The sequence below is a fragment of the Mobula hypostoma genome, chromosome 4, assembly GCF_963921235.1.
Source record: "Mobula hypostoma chromosome 4, sMobHyp1.1, whole genome shotgun sequence".
NCBI lineage: Eukaryota > Metazoa > Chordata > Chondrichthyes > Myliobatiformes > Myliobatidae > Mobula > Mobula hypostoma.
The window spans coordinates 77,139,301-77,158,682 of NC_086100.1; the positions used below are offsets into that span (position 1 = coordinate 77,139,301).

A 19,382-nucleotide genomic window follows, 5' to 3' on the forward strand; every position below is an offset into this window, starting at 1 on the left:
AAAAACTTGAATCCCTGCCCCCTGCTCCAATCCCTCAGCCACGCATTTATCCTCCACCTCATCGCATTCCTACTCTCACTGTCGCGTGGCACAGGCAGTAATCCCGAGATTACTACCTTTGCGGTCCTTTTTCTCAACTCCCTTCCTAGCTCCCTATATTCTCCTTTCAGGACCTCATCCCTTTTCCTACCTATGTCATTGGTACCTATATGTACCACGACCTCTGGCTCCTCACCCTCCCACTTCAGGATATCTTGGACACGATCAGAAATATCCCGGACCCTGGCACCAGGGAGGCAAACTACCATCTGGGTCTCTGGACTGCGTCCATAGAATCGCCTATCTGACCCCCTTACTATCGAGTCCCCTATCACAACTGCCCTCCTCTTCCTTGCCCTACCCTTCTGAGCTACAGGGCCAGACTCTGTGCCGGAGGCACGGCCACTGTCGCTTCCCCCGGGTAAGCTGTCCCCCCCAACAGTACTCAAACAGGAGTACCTGTTGTTAAGGGGCACAGCCACCGGGGTACTCCCCATCACCTGACTTTTCCCCTTCCCCCTCCTAACCGTGACCCACTTGTCTGCCTCCCGTGGCCCCGGCGTGACCACCTGCCTTCCACTCCTCTCTATCACCTCCTCGCTCTCCCTGACCAGATGAAGGTCTTCGAGCTGCAGCTCCAGTTCCGTAACGCGGTCCCTTAGGAGCTGCATCTCGATGGATTTTGTGCGGTGTATCTGCTGAACAATACACCGTTACATGACTTGTTCTGCTTGTTTATGGTGTTTTTAAAAAAAAAACACACACGAATAGTCACAGAATCCAGCAACCCCAATTCCAAAATCAGGTTGAAAACCTGTTTTGTTATCTAGTTGTTATATACCATCCCAGCAAATTTAGTAGAGCTTATTAATTGAAGAACTGTTTGAACTCAAGAACAAAAGCCATACAATATGAAAGCAGGCTCCTCAGTACAACTGGTTTGTGATGACCAAGGTGCCCAAGTGAACTAGTTCCATTTGACCCGTGTTTGATTCATATCCTTTCAAACCTTTCCTCTTCATGTGTCTGTCCAAGTGTCATTTTAAATGTTGTTATCTGATCTGCCTCAAACACTTCCTCTCACAGCTCATTTCATATACATACACCATCGCCTGTGTATAAGAAAAGTTGCAACTTATTTTTATAAATGCACAAGATGAGGAAGTGGAAGGATGGGTTAGTAAGTTTGCAGATGACATGAAGGTTGGTAGTGTTGTGGATCGTGTAGAAAGGCATCATAAGTTACAACAGGACATTGATAGGATGCAGAGCTGGGCTGAGAAATGGCAGATGGAGTTCAATCTGGAGAAGTGTGAAGTGATACACTTTGGAAGGTTGAACTTCAAAGTAGAGTACAAGGGTAATTACAGTATTCTTAGCGGTGTGGAGAAACAAAGGGATTTTGGGGTCCACATCAATAGATTTTTCAAAGTTTCTGTGTAAGTTAATAGGGCAGTTCAGAAAGTGTGCCTTCATTAGTTGGAGGGACTGAGTTCAAGAGCCACCAGATAATGTTGCTGCTCTTAAAAGAAAAAAAAACTCTGTTTAGACTGCAGTTGGAGTTTTCAGTTCTGTTCACTCCATTTCAGGAAGGATGTGGAATCGTTAGAAGGGGTGCAGAAGAAATTTACCAGGAGGCTGCCTCGACTAGAGAACATGATTAATGAGGACAGGTTGAGTGAGCTGGGGCCTTTACCCCTTTCTCTTTGGATAAGAGGTGACTTGATGGACATGTACAAGATGAAAGATGGAGAAGACAGCAAGCACCTTTGACCTGAGGTGGCAATTGCTAATACAAGAGGTGAATGGAGGAATGCATAGGAGGATGTCAGAGGTAGTTCTTGTGTGACACGGAGGTGGTGAGTGTGTTAAGTGCCCAGCCACTGGTTGTGGTAGAGGCGGATACATTAGGCAAATTTAAGAGGCACATTGATGAAAGAAAAAATGGAGGGCTATGTGGATAGGAAGTGTTAGATTGATCTTGGAGTAGGTTTAAAAGGTTGGCACAACATTGTGGGTTGAAGGGCCTGTGCTGTACTGTTCTGTGTTTAAGATCCCATTAAATTTTTCCGCTCTATTTTAGCCAATGACTGTGCATCCACCCTCTCTGCCCCTCATGATATTATACACTTCTATAACATCACCTCCCTCTCTTGTGTTCCAAGGAAAAGAGCCCTAGCCTCTCCAACCATTCCCGATAACTCAGTCACTTAACTCCCTATAACTAGAACTGCATTTATCTTAGAAAAACTTGGAAATCCAAACAGTGTTCTGGACTCGAAACCCAAAATGTGCAAATTCTGCTTATATTCAACCATAATTTTGAGTTTATTGAAGCTAAAATCAAAGGAATTTTCTCCTTGTCCACTTCTGTCCACACTAGTTCTGTTGTGAGTCCTTGGGACCTAACTTGGGATCTTCACTTAAAGATGGTGTTGTCACTAGGAAGAACTAAAATTGTTTCTCTTGTTCACAGTTACGTTATTGGACTCTATGTCAGCGCCTGGAGACTTGGGCTGGGTGGCGTATCCTCCCGAGGGGGTGAGTATAGTGCATGATCATATGTAGAATAAGTAGTTCAGTAGAAGCATAACCACCAAAATCAATTTCAAACAATCTCCAATCTACTATGAATTCTGATTCTTCAACCACAGGTAAATTTGAAATGGGTCCCCCAGAGTAATGCCTTTTGGAAAACAAACTAGTTTGTGATTGGAGATGTTTGGTGCTCTCAATAGCTATGAAAGTTGCCAATTCAGATACTTTGGAATAGATTGTATTCCTTACTATTGTGATAGTGATGGGATGTATTTTTATCCTTTTATAGATCCATCAAATGGACTAAAATTGTGGGGAGGAGTGAAATGGAGAAACCCATTCCTTCTTTCTACATTTACAGTACAAAGATTTATTAACAGATATCTTCACAGAGCAAGGGTTTGCAGTAAAATCCAAAGTCCTTTGGTGCAATTTATGATTGCATTTTGTCCAATGTGAAGCATTATGCAGTCACAAAAATGATTTGAATGAGATGTTGTACATAAAATGGCTAACATCCTAGTGTACCATGTATAAAATGCACATCTGCTGTTCGCTTGAGATCTCCAAAGTTACCACAAGGTCTACCACTAAAAGTTAAGGGGAACACGTGCATGGGAATACAATTGTCTGTATGTTCCCTCTTAAAATATACACCTTCCTGACTTGGAAGGAGTTCACCATTCCTTCATTGCAACTATATATAGACATAGTCATTCCCTAACCAACCCCATTGAAGGTGTACTTTGTACTTTCACTCGAAGAACAGCAGTGTTTCAAGAATCCGTCTCAGTCCTATCTTAAATATTTCAAAGGTACATTTAATGTCAGAGAAGTGTATACAATATACATCCTGGAATGCTTTTTCTTCGCAACCATCCAGGGAAACAGAAGAGTGCCCCAAAGAATGAATGATAGTTAAATGTTAGAACCCCAAGTCTACCGCGCGTAAGCAGCTGCAAGCAACAACCCCCCACCCAGCGGCGAAGAAAAACATCGGCTCCCGTCACCAAGCACTGAAGCGTGCAGCAAAAGCAACAGCAAAGACACAGTCATGCAGTACCCCAAAGACTACTCACCTGGTATTCAACATACAATGAGTTCTTTCTCTCTTTCTCTCTCTTTCTCTCTCTTTCTCTCTCTTTCTCTCTCTTTCTCTCTCTTTCTCTCTCTTTCTCTCTCTTTCTCTCTCTTTCTCTCTCTTTCTCTCTCTTTCTCTCTCTTTCTCTCTCTTTCTCTCTCTTTCTCTCTCTCTCTCTCTCTCTCTCTCTCTCTCTCTCTCTTTCTCTCTCTTTCTCTCTCTTTCTCTCTCTTTCTCTCTCTTTCTCTCTCTTTCTCTCTCTCTCTCTCTCTTTCTCTCTCTTTCTCTCTCTTTCTCTCTCTTTCTCTCTCTTTCTCTCTCTTTCTCTCTCTTTCTCTCTCTTTCTCTCTCTTTCTCTCTCTCTCTCTCTCTTTCTCTCTCTCTCTCTCTCTCTCTCTCTCTCTCTCTCTTTCTCTCTCTCTCTTTCTCTCTCTCTCTTTCTCTCTCTCTCTCTTTCTCTCTCTCTCTCTCTCTCTCTCTCTCTCTCTCTCTCTCTCTCTCTCTCTCTCTCTCTCTCTCTCTCTCTCTCTTTCTCTCTCTCTCTCTTTCTCTCTCTCTCTCTTTCTCTCTCTCTCTCTTTCTCTCTCTCTCTCTCTCTCTCTCTCTCTCTTTCTCTCTCTCTCTCTCCCCTCCCCCGTCCATTTCTCTCTCCCTCTCTCCTCCTCCCCCCTCCATTTCTCTGCCTCTCCCCCTCCCCCTCCATTTCTCTGCCTCTCCCCCTCCCCCTCCATTTCTCTCCCTCTCCCCCCTCCCTCTCCCCCCTCCCTCTCCCCCCTCCCTCTCCCCCCTCCCTCTCCCCCCTCCCTCTCCCCCCTCCCTCTCCCCCCTCCCTCTCCCCCCTCCCTCTCCCCCCTCCCTCTCCCCCCTCCCTCTCCCCCCTCCCTCTCCCCCCTCCCTCTCCCCTCTCCCCCTCTCTCCCCCCCTCTCTCTCTCTCCCCCCCCTCCATTTCTCTATGTCTCTCTCTCTCTATGTCTCTATGTCTCTATTTAAGAGGGCAGACATAAGATATAACTTGCTGGTTGACGATGTTAAAAGTCTGTTATGTCACTTTTTTCCAAGCTCTGTGCCCAAAGATCTTAGGTCTCTGGGCACACAGCCATAGATCTTCGGACTCCCATGACACACTGGGTTTGTGACACTGACCTCCGATTTCCCCCCTTCCCCCCCATCTCCAGAGCCCTGAGATCCTAGGCCTCCAAAGGTGAGCTGAACTGTTAGGCCGCGCCCTTGGCATGTCGAATAACAGTTGTGACACTCCGAGAGTGGGTCCTATTCCCACAAAGAACCGAAGTCAGCGTGTAACTCCAGGTCAGGGTCTTCAAAAGAACCCTGAAAGGGAAAAATAGAGATATTAAAGATGGAAATAGAGCTGTTTCTGAAGATGCAAGCAAAGGAGTTGTTGTTTAGTGTCATCTTGACTAAGCTCTGCCCTCCAAGTCCAAATGTTAAAGGATGAGCAATAAAAATTGGCCTTGCCATCACTGACCAGGTCCTGAAAGATGTGTATCCATATAGAAAGAAGAACAAGTCCTGGTTACCCTAAACTGGTATCTTTTTGGCTAAAAACATCCAGAAATGTGAGCAAACAACTGAAAGTGGAAAAGTTTTTCTTTAAAACTATACAATTGCATCTGGAGAGAGAAATATTTATTACAGTAATTGTTTTTGTCAAAATGTAAGCGTGATTCAACTAGTAAAAGAATTGGAAGGAAATTGAGGAAACAAGTTTGAAAAAAATATATAAGTTATAGTGATCCAGAATCCACTGTCTGAACTGATGATTGAAGTATAAATCTCATCACATTTCTACATAAGTATACAAAGGATACGAAATGAACTCTTCCTTTATATCATCCATATTCCTCCATTCTCTTCATATTCATCTAGTGAAATCCATCAAACTGCCTGTTTTCACCACTACACCTAGTATCTCATCAAAGCACTTACCACTCCTTTTATTTTAAAAAGAACTTGCCCCTCATATTACTTTTAAAATTCTTCTCTCCTGCCATAAATGTCCACTAGTAGTGGACATTTCTACACTGGGTAAAAGATTCTGACTGTCCATCCTCTCCTGAGCCTCTCATAGTTTTAAACACCTTTATCAGGTCTCTTCTCAGACTCTGATGCTCTAGGAAGGACAAGCTATGTTTATCCAATTGTTCCTCAGATCTCTTGCTCTCTAATCTAAGCAGCATCCTAGTAAATCTCGGCTGCACTTTTTCATATCCTCTCTAAAATGGGACAATCGGAACTGCACACAATGCTCCAACTGCAGTTTGACTGAAGTTTTCGATAGCTGCAGCACCCCTACTCAACACCTCCACCAATGAAAGCAAGCACGCCATTCGTCTTCTTTACTTCCTTATCCACCTGCACAACCATTGTCAGTGAACTCCAATTATCATCAAATTTTGTTTCCTGGCCGTGAAATTTTTTTTGAAATATTTTAATTCTTTGTTAAATGACAGTCTCTCAATCTTATTTTCACTCCTATCTACCTGTGATTAATCTTGCTTTCATAACAATTACAAGAATCCCTTTCTTCCCCTTTTCTGCACCATGTATATAGAAATGCAATTGATTATTTTGTCGTTAGGAGTCGTTTCAGAAAGTGAAAGTTAATTAAGTTTTGTGTGTCTGCTGGGATCAGTATGAACAATGGCAAATCCACCCTGACTTTGAATCACTTCAACCCTTTGCACAATTACAGCCATTTAATGGACTTCACTTTTGACCTATCACTGTTTCCTTATGCACCGAAATGTTAATGGGTTTCTCCAGTAATGGCTTTATTTCATCACTTTCACCTGTTCCAATGGCTGATTTAAAAACAGATCTTTAAATTGGCCTGCCTTTCGTGAGGAGCTGATAGCAGTTCAAATGTTATCAAAAGTGGAAAAAAAAACACACTGCACACATTCAGGAGGTCAGACATCATCTGTGGAACAAAGAGCAGAGTCCGTGTTTTGTGTTAAAAGCTCTTGTCAGAACTGTTGACTTGCAGCATTTTCTGATTTTAAGATTTGCAGCATCATTTCATGTTTTTTTTAATCTTCATTTACCACCAGGATTATGTAACATGGTCGAAATCAGCCTCTCTCGATCGTGATGTCTGCTTAGCTTGAAGCAGAGCAGGGCATATGAAAAGGCTAATCAGTTGAGAAGATTGTAGTTGAGTCCAATTTTGATGATGTGAGGAAAATTATGGACATACATCTTCAGCACTGGTTGCTGAATAGTGTGAGGTTTTATGATCTGTCATTAGTTGTTTAGAATCAATCTTGGTAGAACTCTCACCTACTGAATCAAGGCTGTTACCAAGGAGCACAAAATTTAGACCTACAGCATTAGATTTTGCAGATGAAGTCATACTTCCAGAAGTATTTCTTAATAAAATTCTAAATCAAGGCTCACACTTACCCCTTAAGGAGATGTAAAATATTCGGTGACGTTATTCAGAGAGCAAAAAACATTTCTTGTTTGCTCCAATCTGTATCTATCCCCTTAGCAACACACTAAAACAAATTATCTGATCATTATTACGTTGCTTTGTCAGGAGACTTCGTGTGCTGATTGGCACCTGTGTTGCCTACACTGAACGAGTGACTGTGGTTCATTAACTGGGGCTTCAGGACATAATGTGCGATGTACAATTATGCAAGTCTTTCTTTCACCAGCTTGGGAAGACTGATGTTTGTTTGTTTATTGTTCAGTTGCCACCTCAGCTGATATCAGTGTGAGAGTGTTATTTCAGTTTTGGTTTCGGAGTTACCATGACATTACTTGTAACATTACAGTTCCATCCAGATGTTATGACAAGCCATGTATACAAGAACTAGATTCATTTTGAATCAAATTCAAAGGCATTTGACTGGTAACTAGAAAATGAATGTGTGGGGAACTGCAGTTGCTATGGTGTCCAATTGCCAAGGTCCTGTGCTTGCAATGGGTTTGGGAATAACAGTCAAAAGTGCTATCTTTTTTGTATATTAACTATTAACACAATGAGAATTGCATGACTGCATAATCTAAAGGTGTAAAGTTTGTAGCTGTCAACAAAACATGTTCGTCCAATTACTCAGTTTATACATTAGGCCTGGTCTTTTATTATTTTAAAGCTTGTTTTTAATTTGGGTGGATAATTTAGTTTTTCATTTGTTTTTATTTGCTTTTAGTTTTGGACAGTATGTCAACATAGTGTTTAGTATAGCACTATTATGGTGTCAGTGATCAGGGTTCAAATCCTGCCATTGTCTATAAGGAGCTTGTACGTTCTCCACATGGTCGTGTAGGTTTCCCCCCGGGGTGCTCTGGTTTCCTCTCACATTCCAAAGACGTAGAGATCAGTAAATTGTGGGCATGCAAATTGGTGCCAAAAAGATGGCAACCCTTGCAAGATGCTTCCCAGCACTTTTCAGACTGTGCTGGTCCTTGACACAAACAATGCACTTCACCGTGTGTTTTACTGTACAAGTGACGTATAAAGCTCATCTTTAAATCTTTAATTGGCACGTGACAATGTGTCTGTCGTCTTCTTCTATTTCCGGCTGTTTAGATGCATCTAGGCGCAGGATGTATAATTAATTGTAGAACTTCAAGGAACTGAAATTCTCGAATACAACCTAGTCTCATGTATAAACTGAATAATACTCTTCAATCAGATGTTGATTCTCTTGATGGCCAAACAAAGATTTAATAGAAAACCAAAATAAATTTAAGCCAGATAGCCTCTTGAACAACATGCTTCTTTCAATTTTGTATCGATTACAGCTCAGCAAAACATGCTGGACTCTCTCTGGACTAGCACAGTCACATAATCTAGTAGGATGTTTTCCTATTATCTTTAAATAATAGTTTAGCCCACAATGCCCCAACCTAAGTCTTGTAAATTTCACCATATCTCTACGACTTAAAAGGTAACAGTCTGAGACCTTTTTGACTAGTGGGTGACTAGAAAAATAATGCCTGCCCCTTAATTCATTTTTCCAATCCTTCTGCCACTTCTTCTCTATACCTTTTTTAATCCTACTTCTCAATTCTGCTCTGCCTAGGGGAACTCTAATTTCTACTTGCCTGCTTTGTAAGGAACTGCCATCCACAATTTCATTTCCCTCCACCCCAGCATGCCCAGGTATCCATGAAAATCTAACTGCACAACCCACCTTCCCTACTCTAAACAACACTAAGAGAATCTTAATAACTATGTCAGGATGAGCTTTTGATTTATCCCTTTTATAGACTCTAAGGCAGCAGTAGAATCCGAACAGATGATATCCCTACGTGGTCGAGAGTCTTCTATCCACCATAAGGCCCAGAGGATTGCTAATAATTCTGTTGCAAAGACAGAAACACCATCTGAAACCTGGTGACCAATCTTAACTCCAAGTTGAGACACATACATCCCAAATCCTGTCCTACTGCTCTCTGGGTCCACTGAGCCATCAGTAAAAATCTCCAGATAAGATCCCCATTTATTATTTAAATATTCATTTGTGATCAACACTGATGAAATTGCACTGCTTCCTTTAAAGTGAAAAAGGAGGAATTGGTCTACTTCTGGTTCTGGAAAGAGCCAAAAAGGGACGGGTGGCAGGCAAATTTGGCCAACTATGTCTTCCTCAGTCAGTTTCAATTTCACAGCCCAGTTATTAACCAAATCTAAAAATGGGTATCTTTTAATTTTACTTCGGTGCTCTGACTTCCCTGCAAAAGACACTTTGATGGACAGCTGTGATTGAATCCATTTAGTTTTGCCCAATACTGCAGGCACAGCTGAATTTGAATTAAATGCAGAGGCACATAATGCCGGGACTGATGTTGTTCTAAAAGCTCCACAACAGAGTCTAAGTGCTTTGGACTGCACAGTGTCTAGTTTTCCAAGCACTGCCGTAGCAGCGGAACCAATAGCAGTACAACCATAATCTATAACCTATCTAATCATAGCTAGATATATTAAGTACATAGTTTCCCGCCCTGCTCCCCAGTCGCATCCAGCAGTACTTCTCATAACATTTAAAACTTTCTCACACTTTCCAATATATGAACCCTCCAAGTAAGTCTTTCATCAAACCAGACACCTAAAAACTTGAATACCTTGAGTCTTTCTGGTGCAGAATCATATAGACACAATTCACAATCAGGAATCTTTCTTCTAAAGCCAAAAATCATGTATTTGGACTTAGAAGCAGAAATCCTGAAACCCCATTTATTAGCGTAAACACGAGGAATTCTGCAAATGCTGGAAATTCAAGCAATGCACATCAAAGTTGCTGGTGAACGCAGCAGGCCAGGCAGCATCTCTAGGAAGAGGTACAGTCGATGTTTCGGTCCGAGACCCTTCGTCAGGACTAACTGAAGGAAGAGCTAGTAAGAGGCTCTTACTAGCTCTTCCTTCAGTTAGTCCTGACGAAGGGTCTCGGCCTGAAACGTTGACTGTACCTCTTCCTAGAGATGCTGCCTGGCCTGCTGTGTTCACCAACAACTTCGATGTGTGTTACCCCATTTATTAGCCCAGTTTTCAACTGATCTTCAAGCCTTTTGTACCTGCCTTAATATATACTTGATGTTTTTTCCTCTTTTTCAGATTGCACCATCATCTGCAAACAATGATTTGCCAAATGCTGTCCCTACCTGATCAAAGATGTCATTTACCATGACATTAAAAAGAACTGGACTAATGACACTTGCTTGAGGGGTACCATTACCTATTTTAACTGACTTGGAGCTTGTACCGCCTATCCTTACTTGAATTGTCCTTTCCTTAAGGAAATCTTTGATCCAATTAAACATTCTACCTCTAATTCCTGCATCATAAAGTTTAATTAATAAGCCATCCTTCCATAGTGAGTCATATGCTCTTTTAATATCTAGAAATACACTTACCATTACTTCTCTATTTTGAAATGCTTTTTTAATATCATGATCTAAAAGGGCAACAGATTCCATTGTTGATCTTCCAGTTCTAAAACCATTTTCACAGGCAGCAAAATGTCCCTTATTTTCCAAAAAAAACAAGTCTGGTGACCATTCATTCCGTAGTTTTACAAAGCACTGACGTTAAAGCTCTAGGCCGATACGAACTAGGACCAGACGCGTCCTTACCTGGCTTTAAAACTGGAACTACCACCGCATGCTTCCATTCTACTGGTAATTTTCCTTCTTTCCACACTGAATTAAACAACACTAGAATTTCTGTTAATACAGAGTTATCTAAATGCTTAAGCAATTCCTAACACAGTCCATCCCTACCAGGTGAAGTGTTTGAACCTGATTGGACAGCTTCCTGCAATTCCTGAAGGGAGAAAAACAAATTTATGGAGCTATTATCATCCAAACTCCTGTCCAATTTCCAACTTTCCTTTAACATAATTTCCTTTCTCAGATCACCTAACTCTCCAGAACTGTGTTACGCTTGGAACACAGCTACAAACATATCAGCCTTTTCCTTATTGGTTATAGCTTCAATATCTCCTTACAGCAAAGCTGGGATAGGTGGTTTCCCATATATCCCTGACATTCTGTGAATGATCATCCATAGCTGCTTTATAGGTGTCTCAGGGCCCAGGGTTCCACAAAATCTTCTCCAACTATCCCTCTTTGCATTTTTAATTACTCTCCTTGCTACTGCTCTTTCCATTTTATACTTCATAACATTATCTAACACTGGGTACTTAATTTCCTGTAAGCTCTATTTCTGTTTCTTACTGCTATATCACAATTTTTATTCCACCACGGAACTAATGCTCGAGCCTTAAGTACATTCTGTAGCGGAATAGTCAACTGAGCAACTTTATGAATTATAGAACAGAGGAATTCATTCCAATCGTCTATGGAGCCCTCGCTATTAATCTCTTCTACTATATCCACAGCTTTCTCCTGGTACTCATCCCAATGGGCCAAAGAAAAGTTATACCTAGCAGACCTCTCCTCAACTTCTACTATCAAATTTCTACCAAATCTACATAATATAGGATAGTGATAACTTCCTAGTGTGTATCTGTCCATAACATCCCATTCCCCAACCCTAGCTAAGTTTGAGGAAGTGATAGATAAGTCTAAGTGACTACAAGTATTCTTTACGATGTTAAGTCTTGTAGGCCTTCCGTCTTTTAGCGGTACCATGTTGTGTTTATCTAGAAACCCCTCTATTACTGCTCCATTACTGTCTTTACTTTCACTACCCCATATAGGATTATGGGTATTGAAATCTCCAACTCAGATTACTGGGAATCTTACCTTATTCATAATTTCATCCAAATCTGATAACATCATATTGCCTGGATTATAAAAGTTAATCAAAGTTGTTTGACCACGAGAGCTCCTAACCTCCACAGCCACAATTTCAAGGTTAGATTTAAAATCAAGTCTTCTAAGCTGGAGTCCTGTTTTTATGAAAGTTGCACACCCTCCACCGAATTTACCTGTTCTGTCAGCTCTCAAACTATCATATCCAGGGATCCCAAAATCTAAATGAGGCTTTAACCATGTCTCCTGTATACAGATCAAATCAGGCTCGTCTTTAAAAGTTCCAACAAATCTTTCTAATTCTTGACCATTTGCAGATAAACTTCTTGCATTCCATTGTAATATTAAAAACATCCAAATACTAATTATTTGTCTCTTCATCCACATATAGCTCCTCCATATTCTCTGATCCCGACAACTGGGAAGTATTCAGTGATTGCTTGTCTGTTATAAACTCGTAATTTTTCCGGCGAAATCTGTTTTATATCAAGGAATCTCTCTGCAGCTCCAACAACTACTTTTATCACATACGACCTCTTGGCTGTAGTTTTAGCCCCGACAGTACATCAACAACAAACGCCAAAAAAGACTCTTCAGTCATCAACATCATTTCTGAAGGAACCACAGTTGAAGAACTTGGAATGAACAATCTTTTCTTTACTTATCCTTTGCTCTCTATCAACTTTCTTTACTGCTTCAGCATATGATATTTTTTGTTGGATACTAACATCCTGAATCTGCTTTGCCTTACTAAAATACTCACATCCTCTGAACGCCGCTATATGGTCCCCTCCACAGTTACTGCATTTAGGCACCACTGCCTTACATGCTTTAATATCATGATCCTCTCCACATTTCATACATCTTCTTTTACCTCGGCATGAACCAGCAACATGTCCAAATATCTGGCAATTAAAACAGCATAAGGGAGGCCTAATGTATTCTCTAACTTGATAAGACATGCACCCAAGATGGACTCTAGTTGGAAGAACATCACCTGCACAAACCAGAAGAACAGGGGAATCCCAATTACCACCTTCTCTCGATTTTAATCGTTTGGCTTTAACATTGTCCAAAATTTCCTTTTCAGTCATGCCAGACCAAATACCATACACTACCCCCTTAACTCCCTTCCTTTCTTTCAGAGTAATACACTCCACTTTCACAACCAATTTTCCCACCATTTTAGCACTGTTATAATGGTCAATATCTTTGCAACGAATTTTCAGCAATCCATTAGACAAAATCTTGGCCTGGAATCCTTTACCTATTTGGTTCTCTAATGCTGCTGCCACTTTCAAAGGATTAAGGGCTCTCAATCCTCCTCCTCCTTCCTTCTGACCTTTAATTTTATACAAAAATATAAATTCCTCCAAGTCACCCATTTTCCTCAATTTGTTGTCCCCTATTACTTCAGGTCTTGCACTTGATGCACCCCTTTTTTGGCTACCCTTACTTCTGGAGTATTCCACAGTCTCCCACCCTCCCCCTTCAATCTCAATGCCCACCCCCTCCCTTTTGCAGCCATAGGCTACAAACGAACCCTTTCCAAACTAGTAGGCTCCTCCACATCAAAGTCCTCACCCACTCAGTCAACAGCCCCAACTGCCCCCAGCACCAGCTAGCCCCGACGACTACAATGTGTCTTTGATCAAATAGTTCTTGTTTTTACTAGAAAGGAACATATGTAGCAAATTGCATCAATCCATGCATTCAATAAAATCTCTTTAATCCAGAATATTGAAGGACATCTTGATTAGGCTTAAACAATTGCATAGATCTATAATTGGGGTAAGTTTGTCATTCTCTGTAGTATATAGTTATGTGGTAACCCATATGATCCAGAAGTGTGTGAAAGAAATGGTTGTCTTCTGTGCAAACTAATCCTTTGCTTTCTCTCTCCCGGAGAAACGTATGTATTGCAAGTAGCCTTGTTTAATATAATTCCCTTTGGTTCAAAATAGGCGTTACATTGGAGACTTGGTGTAGCAAAGATATGATGCTTTGCTGGCATCCGCTCTGGGGAATAATACTTTGCACAGATATACTCTCACTGCAGAGAAATAACTTGTTTATTTGGAGGCTGATAATTATGCATGCATGTTGGCACTAGAGTTGTACTGTTATTTTTCAGAGTTTCCCTTCATCCTCCTGAAATAAAGTTCATGAACAACAATGCTTCCCATCGTAAACACGAGGAATTCTGCAGATGCTGGAAATTCAAGCAGCACACATCAAAGTTGCTGGTGAATGCAGCAGGCCAGGCAGCATCTCTAGGAAGAGGTACGGTCGACGTTTCAGGCCGAGACCCTTCATCAGGACCCTTCACCTGATGCTGCCTGGCCTGCTGCGTTCACCAGCAACTTTGATGTGTGTTGCAATGCTTCCCATCTTTTGTTTGCAATAACCCTGGGATATAACCTCTGAAACAGTCTGACAGCTGAGCAGTGGGGACGTTTTGGGATGAAGCAGCTGTATCTTAACGTTTCCCTGTAACATGCAAACTGCTTATTTGGAATTTTGGATGTATTTAGTGAATAATCTGTTTTTCCAGAGTTAGTACCACCTGTAAACTCTGGCAGCCAAAATCATAGCAAATGTCAACCACAAATGTATCCACTGGTTTCCATATTGCATGGAAGGTCATAGGAAACTATAGCAGAGTCTGGTTCATTGGCACCAGTCCATCCTGGCCCAATTAAGAGGCTGTTCCAATTAGCTGAAGTTTCATGGGAATAGTTACAAAGGTATAAACAAGACAAATACAGTGACAAATTATGTATGTAAAAGAAACACAGAAAAATTAGAATACTATCAATACTACCACAGCACTATAAAATTGTATTAGTTCCTAATAGTTACCAATGTAGGAATTCATCCAGAGTGTGCTGCTGTGTTCTTTTGACCGTAACTGAACAACATCAGCGCAGACACCTAATGAAGATAAAGGACTGCCTTCCTATATAATGCTTTCAAAGGCTGCATCCTCCAAGTCCTCTTTTTTTCATTGTAACATTCAAGATGGTTGTCAATACCTTCATATTCTCTGTCATTCATAACTTGTTGAAGTAGCAAAATCATTTCATTTTCACTCTCAGCTGTTTCTGACATCTCCAAGCCTGAATGCTTGAAACGACAGTGAGCAAAGCAGTTCTGAAGTGTCTTACTGCTCATTTCTCAACAACAGTCAGTGATAAAAATGACTGTTTTTTTAACACAAACTCACGTTCGTCATTTAAAAACTGTTCACTTTAAGCTTGGCACAGTGTCTGATGTAATGGCCACACAAGTGCATGCAACTGACGCTAGTCAGAAGCTATTCAGCAGTAGTCTCCTGTCTCAGTTAAGCAGTAAAATGTCCCAAATAAACGAAGGGAATCCCAGCTATTTTCTCAATTCGTTTTTATTTTTAAGAGTTGTCTCAAATAAGTGGCTGCTCCGATTAACCAAAAGGCCAATTAACTAGGATCCACTGTATTAGAATTCAAAGTCCAATATATTTAAAAGGTAAAGTTCAGTACATCTGTTTTAGCCTCAAGATCACACATACCCTGACCTTAGCATCCATAAGATTGTATTCTCTCTCCATGTTTGGTGTATGCAGCACATAACAGGAAAGGTGTTTAACTCAAGATTTTTTTCTGTGTATGTTGGCAACAGGATGACACAACATAGACAGTACATTCTGTCTTTCAACAAGACCATAGTAAGGTCAGTATTAAAAATGCTGCAACTGGTGTTCACGAGACTGAGGATAGAGAAACATTGGAAAGATTGTAGAAGAGGACCAGGGTATTAATTTCTGCTTAAACCATTTAGGAAGTAGCACAGACTCGATGGGCAGAATGTCTGCCTTGTGCATTATAATAATTCTCCAGGCTTGCTCTGCAAACAGAAGTTTGGTCTCTTTACTTTGCTGAAGTGTGACCTTCATGGGGATTTTATCAAATGTATAAAATATAAACGGACCGAATGATTTTAATGGCGGCTGAGGATCCTTGTGCGTAGCATCGGTGTGCAGTCAAGATGAACCTGCCGAAGTTTCCTAATCAATCCAATTTACAATTTTATTTGGGTAGTATTTCTTACTGCTGCTGTTGCTTCACTATACTTCTGTTTGTAATTTCAGTTGTTTGCTCCTAAAATCCTATATTACAAAACTATGCCCCAAGTATTATGCAGTAGGTTTTACTAAGCTACCTTTGTCTTGACATTGATTTGGGAAATAAATCTGTAGGAATGCTTCTATATATCTGTGCTTGTAAAAGTATTTCTATAAGTTAAATTCTCATTGACTAACTCTTTGAATAAGTATTCATCACAAATCTAAATAGAGCGGAAAGAAATTCAGACTTTTGAGCAAAAAAAAATCACTTTGGCTATGACATTTTTATTGTTCTTTTTCTCCCTCTTGTTCTTCCCAAATTGAAATATTTATCTTCCAGCTTCATGAATTAAAGCAATATTAGGATTGCAGCCTTTGCTTCATAACCAGAATTGAATTGATATTATCTTTACTGCTGAATAATGTGTTCACTATGTACTGTATTGATCTTTTACAGTGAGTCTTCACTTCAGTGTTACAGCTGAGATCTTAGGTTCTTCATGCTTCCCTTGTCTTTGTACCTTAAGGAATCCATGATGGGAGCTTTATGGTTCTGTGAGTTCTCATGTGTAACACATATATCCATCATATCCTGCAACCACTGTTAGACTTCCTTTGGGGGCTTCCTACAGAGAAATGATCAGAACTGACCACAGAATGAAACTGGATTCATATCAACAGTAAGATCATTTTAAAATCCATTTTTGGTCCTTGCTCACTTTGTCTCATTTTCCCTCATTGTACCATGGGAAATAAACTTCCATGTGGTCTTCAGCGCTAATATTTTGTTTCATAGGACATTTCTGCTTATGATTAGTAACCATGGAAGGTGTGTCGTACTATTTTCTTCACAGTGGAGTATCCCTACTATCCTTGAGCGGTGTATCAGCATTCCTGATTGAGCGTTTCGTCCATCTTCCCTTGTAATGCAATTTAATAAAACAAATATGCTACTTGGAGCTTCTCAGCAGGATTCCAGCTGAGAATCAATCTCTGCAGCAGACTTGCCACAGGCAATATATAGGTTTAAAATAATGATTGTGCTATCATGCACCCACAGATGCCCACCCTACATATTAAGGTAAAAGAAAGTAGCATTTTCTCATAAGATTCACAAAATCTGTTGCCGTAAATCAATCCTGATATACCTGTCTTGGAAAAATACAAAGGAATTGCTGCAATTACTGATCTTGGTACATGGGCAGCAAAACTTCTGAAACAGAAGTACAAGCCTCTCGCTATTAGAACTGTTTGTTGCACTTTCTGATTGATATACAGTTTTGTTAACTTACGAGGAAATGAATATTAAGCAGCTATATAAAAGTTCAAAGAAAACTTGTTATCAAAGTACATATATATTAATATATACTACCTCGATTTATTTATAGGGAAAAAAGAAATTGGTAGATTTTTTTTAAACACTTTAGAGACGGAGACTGACAAACAACAAATGTGCAAAGGAAGACATTCTGCAAAGTAAAAGAATACTGAGGATATCAGTTGTGAAGAATCCTTAAGTGTATTTCTAGGTCATACAATTAGTATAAAAGGAAATATGCAATTCTGCTTGTTTAGTCCAAATGATGAAGGCAAATTTCTGTCTTCCCTTTATAAAAGGGATCAATCCTTTAGATGCAACATGATATTAATACTATTATTGTACAGCTCCAATGATCCAGGTTCGATTCTGACCCTGAGTGGTGTCTTATAAAGTTTGCGTCTTATCCTGGTTTCAGCCAGTTGATTAAATTTTCTTGCATATCATGAAGATGCGGTTAGGCTAATTAGCCACTGTAAATTATCTCCTGGAAGTGTGCAAAAGGGAAAATATCAAAAAGGAGGAGTTGAGCATGTGAGAGAATATGTTCCTGGGCTACAGGGAAATAAGGAAAGTGGGAATGCGGTTGATGGGAACTAGCATGAACCTAATGTGTTGAATGGCCTGCTTCTGTAGGTATAGTACTGTGCACAATTCTTAGGCGCATATATATAGCTAGGGTGCCTAAGACTTTTGCATAGTGTGTATTTGTAAATGTGGAGTGGAGAGCGAGTTTGTAAATCTAGCAGGAGCAAAGGATGTTGGGGATAGTGAGGCCGGAGTGCTGCAAAAGGGGTGTGGCAGAGAAGGGATGCTAAGCATGGGTGGGATGGGCTATGGTGCTGGTGCAGACACACCCAGCCCTGAGACAGCAGGCAAGGTCATTTGGTTCTAAACAATTGGTCTATTGATCATTACATAATGCTTCTCTCTGGTGCTTCTCACTCTCTCTCCCTGATCGTTTCCCACTCTCAATCTACAATAGAGACCCAATATCAGAATCAGATTTATCATCAGTCACATATGTCAAAAATTTGTCTTTTTGTGGCAAGAGTACAGTGCAATACATAAAATTACAGTACTTTGCAAAGTCTTAGGCATCCTAGATATACGCCTAAGACTTTTTACACATTACTGTTTAACACTTCTGAACATGTGCATTGTACCTGGTGAATACTGGTCTGAAGGGCATTGAACAGGTAGATTGTTAGCTACATAGTTGTAATGACTAGAAACATGTTGTGAAGTTTTTCATGGACTGGTTATCCTGGGCTGTCTTATATTACAAAGATAGAGCTGACTGTTGCAGTTCTACAAATTGTGAAGAACTGCAGTTAGTGTGTAACAAAATCAGAACAAAAATGGCAATGGCAAAAGTGTCTAGAGAAAGTGTCCATGAAGACTGGTGCCTCATTGGGCTGGAGTTGGTGTTGAGAATTATGGCAAGGCTTACCATGGATTAAATTAGACAGTGAATTTCAGCTACTGAATGTGTGAGTTGAACTCAGAAATCCAGACGTATTGGGCATGTTTCTCTGTACCTACAGTCCTTCATTAATAGATATGACTCTGAAATTAATTTAAGACTATACAGTTGTAGTACTTAGCTAGAGTTCCATATCAGACATTGCAAACAAAAAAAAAGTTAGAGCCGATGCAATTAAGTCTAAGCATTTTTTTAAAAATTCAAGTTGCAGTTATTATCAAACAACCTAGTGGGCCACGATAGCGTAGCATCTAGTGCGATTTAGTGTTCAGAGCGTCAGAGTTTAGAGTCCAATTCTGGCATCCCCTATAGGCAGTTTGTACGCCCTTCCCATGAGTGTGTGCATTTCCTTCGGATGCTCTAGTTTCCTCCCACATTCCAAAGACGTGCCAGTTAGTGGGCTAATGGGTTATTGTACATTGCCCTGCGATTAGAATAGGTTTAAGTAGGTGAGTTGCTGTGTGGTGCAGTTTGTTGAGCTAGAAGGGCCTGTTCATTGCTGTATCTCTAAATAAATTAGCAAACAACCTTTCTGGCAGTAAAGGTCTGATTTTTGTAGGTTTGATT

The 19,382-nt window shown here is 40.5% G+C and overlaps 1 protein-coding gene across 2 annotated transcripts in view; it reads left to right on the forward strand.

The window, feature by feature from the left end:
- LOC134345414 (ephrin type-A receptor 3-like) overlaps nt 1–19,382 on the forward strand; it is a 380,595-nt gene that overhangs the window by 29,755 nt on the left and 331,458 nt on the right. For both annotated transcript variants that reach the window (XM_063046042.1, XM_063046043.1), the window contains exon 2: nt 2,516–2,580. In XM_063046042.1, coding sequence (XP_062902112.1) covers nt 2,516–2,580 — 65 coding nt within the window. The remainder of the gene's footprint in view (nt 1–2,515; nt 2,581–19,382) is intronic.